This window comes from Theropithecus gelada, chromosome 3 (genome assembly GCF_003255815.1).
Source record: "Theropithecus gelada isolate Dixy chromosome 3, Tgel_1.0, whole genome shotgun sequence".
Classification (NCBI taxonomy): Eukaryota; Metazoa; Chordata; class Mammalia; order Primates; family Cercopithecidae; genus Theropithecus; species Theropithecus gelada.
The window spans coordinates 108,788,774-108,805,267 of record NC_037670.1 but is presented as its reverse complement, the minus strand read 5'-3'; the positions used below and the strand labels follow the sequence as shown (position 1 = coordinate 108,805,267).

General features: G+C 34.4%; 1 protein-coding gene across 2 annotated transcripts in view; it reads left to right on the top strand.

Moving 5' to 3' along the window:
- Positions 1-16,494, top strand: part of PPP1R9A (protein phosphatase 1 regulatory subunit 9A) — a 389,446-nt gene that overhangs the window by 279,769 nt on the left and 93,183 nt on the right. For both annotated transcript variants that reach the window (XM_025379448.1, XM_025379449.1), the window contains exon 6: positions 15,031-15,166. In XM_025379448.1, coding sequence (XP_025235233.1) covers positions 15,031-15,166 — 136 coding nt within the window. The remainder of the gene's footprint in view (positions 1-15,030; positions 15,167-16,494) is intronic.

The window sequence follows — 16,494 nt, the reverse complement described above, 5'->3', positions numbered from 1 at the left end:
GTAATGTTCATATACATTAATGTTTAAACCTAAGACATCAAGGCTAACTACTAAGCAGAGAAATGTTATTCCTGGAAAGGATGTAGTATTTTTGGAAAGTACCTTAAGTTTATATCTATTAAATAGTGTGTAATTCTTGAAGTGACATGTGTTAGGCAAGGTTTTTTTTTTTTTTTTTAAGAATTCAACTTTTTGTTTACAATAAAATATAGCATAGAAAAATACTCTTTTTTTTTCTTTTAAGACAGGGTCTCTCTTGCCCAGGCTAGAGTGCAGTGGCACGATCTCGGCTCACTGCAGCCTCTGCCTGCCAGGTTCAAGTGATTCTCCTGCCCCACTCTCCCAAGTAGCTGGGATTACAGGCACTCACCACCATGCCTGGCTAATTTTTTTGTATTTTTAGAAAAGACAGGATTTCACCATGTTTGCCAGGCTGGTCTCAAACTCCTGACCTCAGGTGATCTGCCTGCCTTGGCCTCCCAAAGTGCTGGGATTACAGGCATGAGTCACCAGTCCTGGCGAAAATATTCTTTTTTTGATGGGGGGAACCTAGTCTTGCTCTGTTCCCCAGGCTGGAGTGCATTGGCGCAATCTTGGCTCACTGCAACCTCCACCTCCTGGGTTCAAGTGATTCTCCTGCCTCAGCCTCCCGAGTAGCTGGGACTACAGGCACCTGCCACCACACCCGGCTTTTTTGTATTTTTAGTAGAGACGGGATTTCACCGTGTTGGCCAGGATGGTCTCGATCTCTTGACCTCATGGTCCCCCCCTTGGCCTCCCAAAGTGCTGAGATTACAGGCATGAGCCACCATGCCTGGCCAAAAATATTCTTATAATTAGTATTGGGTTAGATAGAAAAATCGTTTCAAAGAACTGTTGCCTATAATTAAGTTTAAATATTTCAGACTCCGCTTTCTTTATTTTTAAAATCTTTTATTTTATTTTATTTTTAAATTGAGTCTCAACATGTCACCCAGGCTGGAGTGCAATGACCAGATCCAGCTTTCAAAAGCAATCATCTTCATAGATGAATTTTTAAATTTTTTAATGTTAAGTATATAATAAGGTATATTAATCTACCTCCCAATATAGAAAGGAAAAATATGTAAGAATGTGCGATTACAAATAAGGAGCAAGAGCTTGGTTGTCTAGGACTTTTAACTCTTAACTACTGTCAGCAAACTAGTGAAAATAGCTAGAGTTAAATTTACCACTACACACTCATCGAAATCAAGTTAAATATTAAAAAGCTATCAAATTTGGAGAAAAGCCATGTAATATAATCGAATAGAAACAATGAGGCACTGTGCTTTTCTAAAACACTCTAGGATCTTGTGGCCCACCAATGAAGGTATCCCAATATTCAAGTATAAGTTGTGTGCATCTGTTTTTATTTTTTAGAGATATATATTTCAGGTATTAAATGTATATACAGTAGATGTTTGTTTGAATGAAATTATTTGTTATATAAGAACTGATAACTATATCCTGGTGTAGCTTTTTCATTTAAAAAATTGTTTCATTTTATTTATGTATTTATTTCAATTGTTTTGGGGGAACCGGTGGTGTTTGGTTGCATGAAAAAGTTATTTAGTGGTGATTTCTGAGATTTTGGTGCACCCATCACCGAAGCAGTGTACACTGTACCCAGTGTGTAGCCTTTTATCCCTCATCCCACTCCAACCTTTCCTCCAAAGTTCCCATAGTCCATTATATTATTTTTATGCCTTTGCATCTTCATAGCTTAGCTCCCACATATAAGTGAGAACATATGATGTTTGCTTTTTCATTACTGAGATACTTCACTTAGAATAATGGTCTCCAACTCCATCCAGGTTGCTGCAAATGTCATTATTTTCTTCCTTTTTATGGCTCAGCAGTATTCCATGCTGTATATATGTGTACCACATTTTCTTTATCTGCTCGTTGATAGATGGCATTTAGGGTGTTCTGTCTTTTTACAATTGAGAATTCTGCTGCAATAAACATGAGTGGGTGGGTGTCTTTTTCATATAATGACTTCCTTTTGTCTGTGTAGATACCCAGTAGTTAAATTGCTAGGTCAAATGATAGTTCTACTTTTAAGGTTTTAAGGAAACTCCATACTGTTTTCCATACTGGTTGTACTAGATTACATTCCAACTAGCAATGTAAAAGTATTCCCTTTTCACCACATCCATGCCAACATCTGTGTTTTTTATCTTTTAATTATGGCCATTCTTGCAGGAGTAAGGTGGTATCACATTGTGATTTTGGTTTGCATTTCCCTGATCATTAGTGATGTTGAGCATTTTTTCATATATTTGTTAGCCACTTGTATATCTTCTTTGAAAACTGTCTATTCATGTCCTTAGCCCACTTTTTGATGGGATTTTTTTTTTGTCTTGCTGATTTGAGTTCTCTGTAGATTCTGGATATTAGTCCTTTGTCAGATGTATAGATGGCAAAGATTTTCTCCCACTCTGTGGGTTGTCTGTTTACTCTTTCTGCACATACTTTGCTGTGCAGAAGCTTTTTAGTTTAATTAGGTCCCATCTATTTACCTTTGTTTTTGTTATATTTGCTTTTGGATTCTTGTTCATGAACTCTTTGCCTAAGTCAGTGTCTAGAAGAGTTTTTCGAATGTTATCTAGAATTTTTATGGTTTCAGATCTTGGATATAAGTCTTTGATCCATCCTGAATTGATTTTTGTGTAAGGTGAGAGATGAGGATGCAGTTTCATTCTTCTACATGTGGCTTTCCAATTACTCCAACACCTTTTGTTGAATAGGGTGTCCTTTCCCCACTTTATGTTTTTGTTTGCTTTCTCAGATATCAGTTGACTGTAAATATTTGGTTTTATTTCTGGGTTCTCTATTCTGTTCCTTTTGTCTGCATGCCTATTTTTATACCAGTACCATGCTGTTTTCGTATAGCCATGTCGTATAGTTTGAAGTCAGGTAATGTGATGCCTCCAGATTTGTTCTTTTTGCTTAGTCTTGCTTTGGCTATGCAGGCTCTTTTTTTGTTCCATAGAAATTTTTAGGATTGTTTTTTCTGGTTCTGTGAAGGTTGATGATAGTGTTTTGATAGGAATTGTACTGAATTTGTAGATTGCTTTTGGCAGTATGGTCATTTTCACAATATTGATTCTACCAATCCATGAGCGTGGGATGTGTTTCCATTCATTTGTGCCATCTATGATTTCTTTCAGCAATGTTTTGTAGTTTTCCTTGTAGAGATCTTTTGAAACTCCCTAAATATTTTTTTGGGAGGGTGGGGAACTGTTGTAAAAGAGGTTGAGTTCTTGATTTGATTCTCAGCTTGGTTGATATTGGTGTACAGCAGTGCTACTGATTCATGTACATTCATTTTGCATCCTGAAATTTTACTGAACTTATTTGTCAGATTCAGAAGCTTTTTGAATGAGTATTTAGTGTTTTCTAGGTAAACGATCATATCATCCACAAACAGCGACAGTTTGACTTCCTCTTTACCAGTTTGGATGCCCTTTATTTTTTTCTTTTGTCAGATTGCTGTGGCTAGAACATTTTAGTACTATGTTTAATAGAAGTGGTCAAAGTGGGCATCTTTTTCTTGTTCTAGTTATCGGGAGGAATGCTTTCAACTTTTCCCCGTTCAGTGTAATGTTGCCTGTGGGTTTGTCATAGATGGCTTTTGTTACCTTAATGTATGTCTCTTTTATACCAATTTTGCTGAGGATTTTAATTGTAAAGGGATGCTGGATTTTGTCAGTGCTTTTTCTCCATCTGTTGAGATGATTATATAATTTTGTTTTTAATTCTGTTTATGTGGTGTGTCTCATTTATTGACTTGTATATGTTAAATCATCCCTGCATCTCTGGTTTGAAGCTCACTTGATCATGGTGGATTATCTTTTTGATATGCTGTTGGATTTGGTTTACTAGTATTTTATTGAGGATTTTTGCATCTATGTTCATCAGGAATGTTGGTCTGTAGTTTTCTTTTTTTTGTTGTTCTGTCCTTTCCTCGTTCTGGTATTAGGGTGATACTGGCTTTATGTAATGATTTAGGGAGGATTCCCTTCTTCTCTATCTTTTGGAATAGTTTCAGAAAGGTTGGTACCAATTGTTCTTTAAACGCCTGACAGAATTCATCTGTGTATCTTTCTGGTCCTGAACTTTTGTTGTTGTTGTTGTTGTTGTTGTTGTTGTTGGCAATTTTTAAAACTACTATTTCAGTCTTACTACTCATTATTGATAAGATCAGAGTTTTTATTTCTTCCTGACTTAATCTAGGAAGGTTGTATATTTTCAGGAATTTATCCATTTCCTCTAGATTTTCTGGATTTCATGCATAAAGGTGTTTATAGTAGCCTTCAATGATCTTTTGTATTTCTGTGGTATTGGTTGCAATATCTCCCATTTCATTTCTAATTGAACTTATTCGGATCTTTTCTTTTCTTGGTTAGTTACACTAATGGTCTATCAATTTTGTTTATCTTTTCAAAAAAACAGCTTTTTATTTCATTGATTTTTTTGCATTTTTTGTTGTTTGTTTCAATTTCGTTTAGTTGTGCTCTAATGTTGGTTCTTTTCTTCTGTTGGGTTTGGATTTAGTTTGTTCTTTCTCTAGTTCCTTGAGTTGTATCCTTAAATTGTCTGTTTGTGCTCTGTTAGACTTTTTGATGGAGGCAGTTAATGCTATGAACTGTCCTCCTAGCACCACTTTTGCTGTGTCCTAGAAGTTTTAATATGTTGTTTCACTATTATTGTTTAGTTCAAAGAATGTTTAAATTTCTATCTTGATTTCATTGTTGACCTAAAGATCATTCAGGACCAGATTATTGTATTTTCCTGTATTTGCTTAGTTATGAGGGTTTTTTTTTTTTTTGAGTCCAAAAATTTCCAGTTTTATTTCCCTGTGGTCTGAGAGGGCACTGGATATAATTTTGATTTTCCTTAATTTATTGAGACTTGTTTAATTCATTAATTTATTGATCTATCTTGGAGAATGTTCCATGTGCTGATGAAAAGAATATATACTCTGTGGTTGTTGGGTAGAATGTTCTCTAAATATCTGTTAAGTCCATTTGAAGTCCATTATTTTGTTGACTTTCTCTCTTAATGACCTGTCTAGTGCTGTCAGGTGAGTATTGAAGTCCCCTATTATTGTGTTGTCATCTATCTCATTTCTTATATCTAGTAATAATTATTTTATAAATTTAGGAGTGCTGCGTTGGGTACATATATATTTAGGATTGTGATATTTTCCTGTTGGACTAGTCCTTTCATCATTATATGATATACCTCTTTGTCTTTTTTAACTGTTATTGCTTTAAAGACTGTTTTGTCTGATATAAGAATGGCGATTCCTGCTTGCTTTCCATTTCCATTTACATGAAATACGTTTTTCCACCCCTTTAAGTTTATGTGAATCCTTATGCCTTAGGTAAGTTTCTTGAAGACCACATATACTTGTTTGGTGGACTTTTATCCATTCTACCATTCTGTATCTTTTAAGTGGAGCCTTTAGGTCATTTATACTCAGTGTTAATGTTGGGATGTGAGGTACCATTTTATTCATCACACTAGTTATTTCCTGAATACTTTGTTTTTGTGTGTGTGTGTGTGTGTTGTGTTGTGTGGTTTTTTTTTTTTTTGAGACAGAATCTCACTCTGTCACCCAGGCTGGAGTACAGTGGGGCAATCTCAGCTCACTGTAACCTCTGCCACCTGGATTCAAGTGATCCTCCTTCCTCAGCCTCCTGAGTAGCTGGGATTACAGGCACCTGCCACTGCACTCGGATAATTTTTGTAGTTTTAGTAGAGATAGTGTTTCATCATCTTGGCCAGGCTGGTCTTGAACTCCTGACCTAGTGATCCATCTGCCTCAGCCTCCCAAAGAATACTTTGTTTTTTCTTCATTGTGTTATTGTTTTATAAGCCCCATGAGATTTATGCTTCAAGGAGGTTCTATTTTCGTGCATTTCAAGGGTTTGTTTCAAGATTCTTGTAGTGCTGGTGTGATAGTGATGAATTCTCTCAGCATTTATTTATTTGAAAAATCCTTTATCTCTCCATTTTGAAGCTTAGTTTTGCTGGATACAGAGTTCTTGGTTTGTAATTATTTTGTTTGAGGATGCTAAAGTTAGGACCGTAGTCCCTTTTGGCTTATAGGGTTTCTGCTGAGAAATCTGCTGTTAATCTGGTAGGTTTTCCTTTATGTTACGGCTTTAAGTTCCTTTAGGTTACTGCTTGCTTTTGCCTCACAGCTGTTAAGATTCTTTCCTTAGATAACCTGATGACTATGTGCCTGGGTGATGATCTTTTTGCTGGTGATCATCCATTACACACAAAATACATTTTGCAATGTATTTCCCAAGTGTTCTTTGAGCTTCACTGTATTTGGATCCTCTTCCTCCTCAGGAACACCAGTTATTCTTAGGTTTGGCTGTTTAACATAATCCTAAATTTTTTAGAGGCTTTGTTTATTTTTTAAAAATTCTTTGTTTGTCTGATTGGGTTAATTTGAAGACCTTGACTTTGAGCTATTATTGAAATTTTCCAGTGCATTTTTTATTTCTCTAAAGTGTGTGCTTCATTTCCAGAAGTTGTAATTGTTTTTTCTTTATGTTATCTGCTTCTCTGGAGCATTTTTCATCCATATCCTGTGTTTTTTCCTTAATTTCTTTAAGTTGGTTTTCATCTTTCCCTGGTATCTACTTGAGTAGTTTAGTAATCAACCTTCTGAATTCTTTATCTGGCAAATCAGAGATTTCTTCTTGGTTTGGATCCTTCGCGCATGTTATAGAATCTTGTTTTGCCACATTACCAGAATTACTTTTCTGATTCCTTCTCATTTGAGTGACCTATTTCAGTGGAAAAATCTGGAACTCAAGGGATGCTGTTTAGATTCTTTTGTCCCATGGGTGATCCCTTGATGTGGTACATTTCTTCTTTCCCTAGGGATGAGACTTTCTGCAAACCAGACTTTAGTGACTGATGTTGCTCCTCTGGGTTTAGACACCTAGCAGGGTTACTAGGCTCTGTGTTAGTGCTGGGAAATGTCTGTGGAGAGTCCTGTGATGTGATCCGTCTTCAGGTCTCCCAGCCATGGATACCAGTACCTGCTCTGGTGGAGTTGGCAGGGCTGTGAAATAGACTGTGTGAGAGTCCTTAGTTTTAGATATATTGAGGATGCTGGCTTTCTTGAATGCTGGTTATGCCAGCAGTAAAGTTGTCACATGGACACACTGAGGACCACTGGCTAGGTGGGATTTTGCAGGCAGTGGAATTAGCTGTTGTCTTCTCCTCCTCAGAACAGGATTGTTCTGTCATGAGTTGCTGTAATGTCCTAAGTTGGTCAGCCTCCAGCCAGGAGGTGGCACTTTCGAGAGATCACCAGAGTTTTTGGCCTGTCTTTCAGAACTTCCAGTGGCCTGCCACTTCTTTCAAAGCATCCATGAATTCTTTTAGTCTTCCTGGTACATTCCTGTGGTGGTTCCTGGATTAAAAGTCCACATTGTGAGTCTCTACACATTGTTCTGTCTGTCCCAGTGGGAGCTACATGTCAGCCCTGTCTCCTGTCTGCTGTCTTGACTCCACAATCAGCTTTTTCATTTTTACTGAAACTTAATTCCACGTTGAGATTTTTTAAATTTCAACATTAAATAAGTGCCATTTTTGACTAGTACATAAATTTTATTAAAACAACTAAATCTGAAAACTAAGGAATTCATAAATTATCATTTTTTATAACCTCTCATCATTTACGTGGAACAGGTAGGATCTTTATGACTTCAATTTAGTAAATTGTAAATACAATTTAATTGTTGTTTAACTTGTATTTGACAGCTTACCAAATAAACTAATGAAATGAATCCCACATAATCTAGATACCTATACTCCAAAGAACAGTACATGGATATTTCTTGGCCTGATAATAAATGAAAAGAAAGGAATAAGTGATGTATCTGCTTTGGCTTATTGTATCTCAGCATGAAGGAGAGAGAGGGCAGTTCTTAGTGAAATAATACACATTAAAACAAGATAAAAATTTTTAATTGACATGATTGCATATATTGAAGTGGTACATAATTATGTTTTGTTATATAATGTATAGTGATCATATCATGGTAATTAGCATATCTGTGATCTCAAACATTATCATTTTTTTATGTTGGGAACATTCAGTATCCTCCTTCTGGCTATTTGAAACTGTGTAATATATTATTGTTAACTAGAGTCATCCCACAGCAGTATAGAACACTAGTATTTATTCCTTCTATCTAGTGATAATTTTTGTCCAAGGTAATTTCATTTAACACAATAAAAAGCCAGGCTAAAAACATAAACCTTAATTGTAGATTTTAGTTTTGGTATTGCATTATTTGGCAATGATAAGCTTAGAAAAAATACTTAATTTTTAATTTAATTCATTAGATTTGTTTTCTGTTAATTTATTCTTTATACCTAAAAGATAAAAAGATCCCGCTATTACTTTTACTGTCACACATTATTTTTCTTTGTTGAAGCAAAGAAAAAAGTTTAGAATTTGACAAGAGAAAATATTATTATCTTAAAGAAAGAAAATTTAAGTTTAAAAACAGGCTGATTCAGTACATGTTGTCATTTCAGTTAAAGATAATGTATAAGATATGAATCATAGTTGTGCAGAAATATCAATTGATTTGGCCACATATATTTAGGACTGATTATTGCTGACTAATGTTATATTTTTGAAAGTTTTAAAAATTCAATTAAAGTGATTATATAGATTTATACTTTAATATTTCAGTGGCAACAGAAATTTCGGTTTTCAGAGCACATTTTAAAGATTTTATCCTTTTCCTATGGTTTACTCATAAAAAATCAACTCTATTTTCAATACTGTGATCAAATAAAAGGGAATTGGGACAGTGTGTACAGTAAGTACTTTTTTTTCATCATTTCATAGTGTTTATTACCTACTGTCAGATTGTCCAACAAAGATATTGTAACAGTGTGCATTGTAATCAATAAGTAATGTATAAACATGCAGTTTCACCATGGCCTCAGCACTATTACAATTTGTTATTTTAATTTGTTATTTTATTATTTACTGAATAGATAGGAAATGGCATCTCTATTTTCTTTTCAATTTAATGTTCTTTGCTTACTAGTGAAAGGCTGATACATTATCTATTAATGTTGCCACAAAAGTTTCAGATCAATTTACAGGAAGTACTTTTAAATGCATTTGGTCTTGTCTAGATTAAAACAACAATGTACATTTATTAAACCCTCTCTAAGCACCACATACTTAGTTTTTTTATGGATTATATAGTATTTATTATGGTTAGTATACTCATTTTACAAATGTGGAAACAAAAGCTTAGAAATATTAATACATCCAAGGTCACAGAATCATTAAGTGGTATTTATAGTTTGGTGGATTTGTCCCATCAAAGCTGGTTTTCCCTTTTACTTACCATTTTAACTCCTAAGTTGTACTATCATAGCATACCCATACTCTAAATTCATAACTGAAATAATAACTTTACTTTAAATTTTACATTTTCTGCTGAATTCTCTTTATGCTAGTTGTATACATAGTCTTATAGGACATATTTACAAAGACAGCATAAAATAGACCAGACACTTAAGAACACACAGGAAGGTAATTTGAATGATATAGATTTTTCAGTATGGGAGATTTTATCAGTTTCATCATAATAACAATAGTGCATTCAAGTTCTTTCATGTATGTACCACATTTTATTCTTTTATCACCCCTTCAGACACATGAGGTTGTATACTAATCTCCACATGAGGAAAATGAGGCAGGGGCCTGTTGTTTGGTTCCACTTCTGCGTGCTTTCCATCTGGATCACACTTATCAGGATGACATTCTATTATTGCAAACCTGTGCTTTAAATTTACTGGATTACAAAGCTTTAAAGATATGTGGATCTGGGTGCTATAACACTGCTCAAAATAGCTGCCTGAATGAAGAGATATATGTACTTTAACATTACACTTTTAAAAGTGAGTATATTTCATGAGATGAATTGTCTGTCTTATGTGCAATTATAAATCATTTCTATTTCATAAGACTGTAGAGTGATTTTGAATACAAAGCAATATTGGACAAATAGTAAATTATGTTAAATTGTATGGCAAATTGAGAAAGTGAAACTGCGATTTTGAGCAACTGTGCCTTCATGATTTAAAATGCAAGTTTCTCATGGAGTGTGGAACGATTCTTATTTCCTGTCAAACTTCTATTATAAATGCATTTATTCTTTTTAATTTTAGCTTCACAAATAATTCTGATTTGGAATTAGGGATCTTTTTTTGAGGATAGGAAGAAATTTGCAAATTATATTAGAGTTTTGATTTGTGATAAATGACTAATTTATTATATACTCTGTTATAATCTGAACTATATAAAAATAATTTTCTGCTTTAAAATCTCTCACAGGGTCTTTCTTAAGACACTTTCATTCACTTCTGGAAATAGCAACAGTAGTTTCTAATCTTTGGCTAGCAGATAATTTCTAAAATCATCTTTCTTTCTCCCTGAATTGTAGTCTGAGTAGCACTTGTCTTTCAGAGAAAATGAACTTTATTTCTATTAGAAAAATTGTTAAACTAAAAGATCTGACATTAACATTCTCAAATAAGTTTAAAGAATTTATGGCTTAAATGAATTTGAATTCTAATTTACCTTTTACTTTGAGCTAGGCTGCTGTTTTCAATTTATATGCATTTTATACATTAACTGCTACCCTCGATTTCCTGTCAACTTTGTAGTAAGCGATACTCTGAAATGCTACTCTATGATGCATTTAAATAAAGATAAAAGGTCAATCTAGGCTTTTCTAAAATTACCATTCTAGGATATAAGCTTCTGAATTGCTTTATATTTGTATCATTAGACATAATTTCTGACATTTAAAAATTTACCAAAAATGTAATGAATTCAAGGTAGTCATTATTTGTCTATGGATTCGTTTAGCACGTTAAAGACTATATATATCTTTAACCGTAAAAAACATAATATCGCTAAATAAAATTATTCTGTGTATCTCTAGGCAAACTAGAACTCATGTTCTAGAATTCTAGATCAGCAGTGAACAAAGCGAGGATGTCTGCTCTTACACCTTCTTTTTAATATATGTTGGAAGTTTTAGCCAGGACATTAAGGCAATAAATACATAAACAAATAAATAGATAGGAAAGGAAGAAGTAAAATATGTATTTCTTCATAGTGGATGTGATATTATATATCAAAAGATTCTAGGAAATCTACAAAAAGCTACTAGGATTAATAAATGAGTTTAGCAAGGTTGCAGAATACAAGGCCAGTATTCAAAGATCAATTATATGTCTATACTTTAAAAACAAATAACCAGAAACAGAAATTTAAAAACCAATATCACTTACAATCCAAAAAAAAAAAAAAACATGAAATACTTAGAGGTAAATTTAACAAATGATTTTTTAAGACCTGTATACTGAAGACCATAGTATATTATTGAGAGAAAGTAAAAATCGGAATGAATACATAGATACACCATGTTCGGGGATCAGACAAGTCAATTTTGCTGAGATGTCGCTTCTCTACAAATTAATTTAGAATTCAGAGCAATTCTAAATTAAACCCAGTGGGCTTTATTTTAGAAACTGACAAGCTGATTGTAAAATTTATATGGAATTGCAGAGGAAAAACAATTGGTACAGAGTTAGAAAACTCACACCACCTAAAGACTTATTATATAGTAATCAGAGGAATGTGTTATTAGCATATGGTGTTGAAACAATTCATTATCAATTTAGAAATACAAAAGGAAACTCCACCCTTACCACACATCATACATGAAAATTAATTTACAAGATATCATTGACCTAATATAAAAGCAAAACATAAACACTTTAAGAAGAAAAATAGGAGAAAATCTTAACAATCTTAAATCAGGCAGAGGCTTTCTATATAGGAAGCAAAAGCCATCAATTTTTTTTTTTTTTTTTTCTTGAGACAGGGTCTTGCTTTGTCACCCAGTCTGGAGGGCATTGGTGCAATCATGGCTCACTGCAGCCTTGACCTCCTGGGGTCAAGCAGTCCTCCCACTTCAGCCTCTCAAGTAGCTAAAACTACAGGTGCATGCCACCAAACCTGGCTTTTTTTTTTTTTTTTTTTTTTAAGAGATGGGTCTCATTTTGTTGCTTAGGCTGGTCTTGAAATCCTGGGCTCAAACAGTCCTCCCATCTTGGCCTCCCAGAGTGCTGGGATTACAGTCATGAGCCACCGTGTCCAGTGTGAATTTTTAAAACAACGTGATAAATTAGACTTCCTTGAGAGATACAATTTAAAAAATGAAAAAGCAAGCCACAGACTGGGACAAGTTAATAAATAAATTAAATGCATAAACACATAGATGTATATTATGTATGTGTTTGTATATGTATATTGAACATACGTGGACCAGGATATGTGTCAAGAATATATAAAGGACCAGGTGTGGTGGCTCATGCCTGTAATCCCAGCACTTTGGGGGGCCAAAGTGAGAGGATCATTTGAGGCCAAGAGTTCAAGAACAGCCTGGGCAAAACAATGAGTTGTCATCTCTATAAAACATTATAAAATGAACTTTGCCAGGCATGGGGCACATGCTTGTTACCTCAGCTACTCAGAAGGCTGAGGCAGGAGGATTGCTTGAACCCAGGAGTTCTAGGATACAGTGAGCTGTGATCATGCCACTGCACTCCAGCATGGGTGACAGAACAAGACTCTGTTTTAAAAATAAAATACACAAAATACACACACACGTGTGTGTGTGTGTGTGTGTATTTTTGTCTATAAAGAACAAATATAACTCAATAATAGAAAGGCAACCTAATTTTCAGTAATGGATAAAAGAGTTGAAAAGATACGTCGCTAGAGAAGATATGTGAATGGTCAATAAGTACATGAAAAGATCATATGGGCAATGGAAATTAAAACCGTTATGAAATACCGCTAGATACCTACTAGAATGGCCAAAATTTTTAAAGACAGTACTAAGTGTTGATGAGGATGCAAAGCAACGTCAGCTTTTATGTATTGCTAGTGGGAATATGAAATGATACTATTACTTTGAAAAACAATTTGACAATTTCTTTATAAGTTAAATATACATTTACCATATGACTCATCAATTCCATTATTTGTCTAAAGGAAATGAAAACTTATGTTCACATAAAGACTTGTTCACAAATGTTTATAGTAACTTTCTTTATAATATCAACCCAAATACCTATCAGTAGAAAAATAGATAAACCAAATGTGATGTATTCAATACAAGTGGAAAACTATTTAGTGATAAAAAGGAGCAAATAACTGATACTTACATCAACATGGATAAACCTCCAGATCATTGTGGTGAGCCAAACAAGCTAGACACCCTAAAATTCCATTTTTATAGAACTCTGGAAAAGATAAATATAGGCCCAGGATGAAGATGACTTACTGGAGAGGAATATAAGGAAATATTTTGGGTTGATGGAAATGTCCTGTATCTTCATTAATGTGGTAATTACATGTTTACGTATGTATCACAATTATTCAACTGTACATTTAAAATTCATGTATTTTATTGTGTGTAAATTGTACCTGAATAAACATGAAAAAGATAGTATTTATAAATTCTATTAATACTTGATTTCCAAAGGAAAATAACGCAAAAGATAAGTGAACACTTAAAGATAATTTCTAAGTAAGTCTTGCTTGAAACTATATAAAAGTATTTATTAAAAGGCAATTAACTAGTAACATCCAAGGGTGAAAATTTTGACCTTTAGTGTATTATGCAGAAAAATTATGGTATATTTCTTTTAAAATTGATCAAACAGCAACATACATTAATCAGAGGAAAGCATCAATTAAATGTAGAAACAAGATTTAAACAAAGATTCATATTAAAATGATGAGAAGTAATACTTAGAAACTGCATCCTGGAGACACATTTGTATTTTTAGAAAAACAGAAACATGTATATTAGTGTGAAAAGATGTCAAAAAACAAATATTAAATTGTTGAGCACAACACATTATGTTGACAAGAATATACCGTAAATGACTGTAGCTTGCAATAAGGAAATATCTTCCTTGTTTTTCTCTTTAGGCTTTTTTTACAGGCATTAATATCAACAAATATTTCCTTTCCTCCCTTTATTTATTGAACCATACCCCTTCTCATGCTATCTTTTCCCCCAAAGGAAGTGAATTAATTCACCACCTCTTCTTATTACAGTTTTTCATTTTAAAAACAAAAAACACTACTTAAGTTTTCCCTTTCTCTTATTTCCAAAGTTATATATTTAGCCACCTAAGTTATGCTGTACTTCAAAATGTTTGTTGTTGTTGTTGGTTTGAGACAGAGTCTCTGTCACCCAGGCTGGAGTGCAGTGGCGCGATCTTTGCTCACTGCAGCCTCCGCCTCTCGGGTTCAAGTGATTCTCCTGCCTCAGCCTCCAGAGTAGCTGGGATTACAGGTGCACACTACCAAGCCTGGCTAATGTTTGTATTTTTAGTAGAGATGGGATTTTGCCATCTTGGCCAGGCTGCTGTCGAACTCCTGACCTCAAGTGATCCACCCACCTTGGCCTCCCAAAGTGTTGGGATTACAGGCTTGAGCCACTGCGCCTGGCCCTCAAAATGTTTTTGAACAATTTTTGTTATAGTTATGCAAATGCTTCTTGAGTTCAATGGTACAGGAAATTATGAGCTTGCTTCCATTTTGTATGGCATCAAAAATGTGTAAAGTGCTGCAGAATGGGTTACCTATGTTACATCTTCTCTTAAAATGATAATTTTTATGGTCCTTTACTTTTCCCCCCTTCTTTTATGAGCTGTGTCATTAAAAATCACTTCAATTGCTCATCTAACCTTTCTTCTCACCCAAGAAAACCATTTTGAAGTCCGTAGGTGATATTACTTTCTTGAGGCTTGATGGACCCTGCTGAGATCAAACCTGTTTATTACTTTTCTTAGCACTCCTTTTTGTTGGAGAGTCTTAAATATTAGTCTTTGTTAACCTTTCCACAGATTTGTTATTGGGCGGGAAAAACCAGGACAAGTGAGTGAGGTTGCCCAGTTGATAAGCCAGACACTGGAACAGGAGAGGCGCCAGAGAGAGCTGCTGGAACAGCATTATGCCCAGTATGATGCCGACGATGACGAGGTCAGTAGTGCTTGCAACGATTATTTTTCCCACATTTTCTAATTCATGAAACTCTCTCTACTGTATAACAGTATTAAACAGTATGACAGGTTTTATGCAGTTTCTTGAGGAAGGTATGTCCACATTGAACTAAAATTCTACCTTAGAAAAGAAATACTACTAGCATCTGATACACACTTAAGAATCAAGTCATGGTATCCTTTTTACAGTATGAAGACTGTGGACACAAATAAGTCTTATATTTTGCACTATTATAAAGGAAGTCATAGAAACAGAAAAGGATAAAAACACAGAAATGTGAATAATGTCTGTCTTTATTGGTGGAATTGGGTGATTTTCTCTCTCTGCTTTATATTTTTTCAATCTTTTCCAAATGTTCTACTATAGTATGTAATGCTTTTCCAAAAAATTGGTAAACACACCCAAACACAAACAAATATACATAGAAAAGTAGTAAAGATTGCTGAGTGTTTCCAGTGTCTTTTTCCCCCAGGAAGAGAAAGTTCTTTGGATCTGCTCACTATGATTTGTGCTAACATAATGCAGAACAAAGCTTTCCACTAGCACATGTTCCATAGAGTAGATACATATTGAAATAATTTTACATCCTGCTTTCTGTAAAAGATCAAGTAAATGAATAGAAGCTAACCCTCAAGTGAAAACAGCTCTCCAGAACCCTTGTGTGCTGTAATATAATACAGATGCTGGTCTGTTTCTAATGTCATTGTCAAATGTACATTGATATAACGGGACAACATGCTTTATTATAAACACGTTTAAACATGCATATGTTTCATATTGGCATGTCAAAAGACCCATCAACAATTTAATTGTAGTATTTTATACTCCATATACTAGTATATATTCAGATAAAATAAATATTCTTCATTCCAGCTGATATAACCACAGTGAAACTTCATATATTCATCCCCTTCTTTTCTGAATATATAACTTTTCAGAATTTTGCTTTCTAGCCAGGATATAGAGATTAATAAACAGACATTCAAATATTTTCACATATTTTTAATCTGAGATTTTTAATCCCAATATATATTAAGATCTCATGAATATGTGGTATAATGAGGATATATTCTCTACTTATTATAGTAGAAAATTAGAGGTGGTGGCCGGGCGCGGTGGCTCAAGCCTGTAATCCCAGCACTTTGGGAGGCCGAGACGGGCGGATCACGAGGTCAGGAGATCGAGACCATCCTGGCTAACAGGGTGAAACCCCGTCTCTATTAAGAAATACAAAAAACTAGCCGGGCGAGGTGGCGGGCGCCTGTAGTCCCAGCTACTCGGGAGGCTGAGGCCGGAGAATGGCGTGA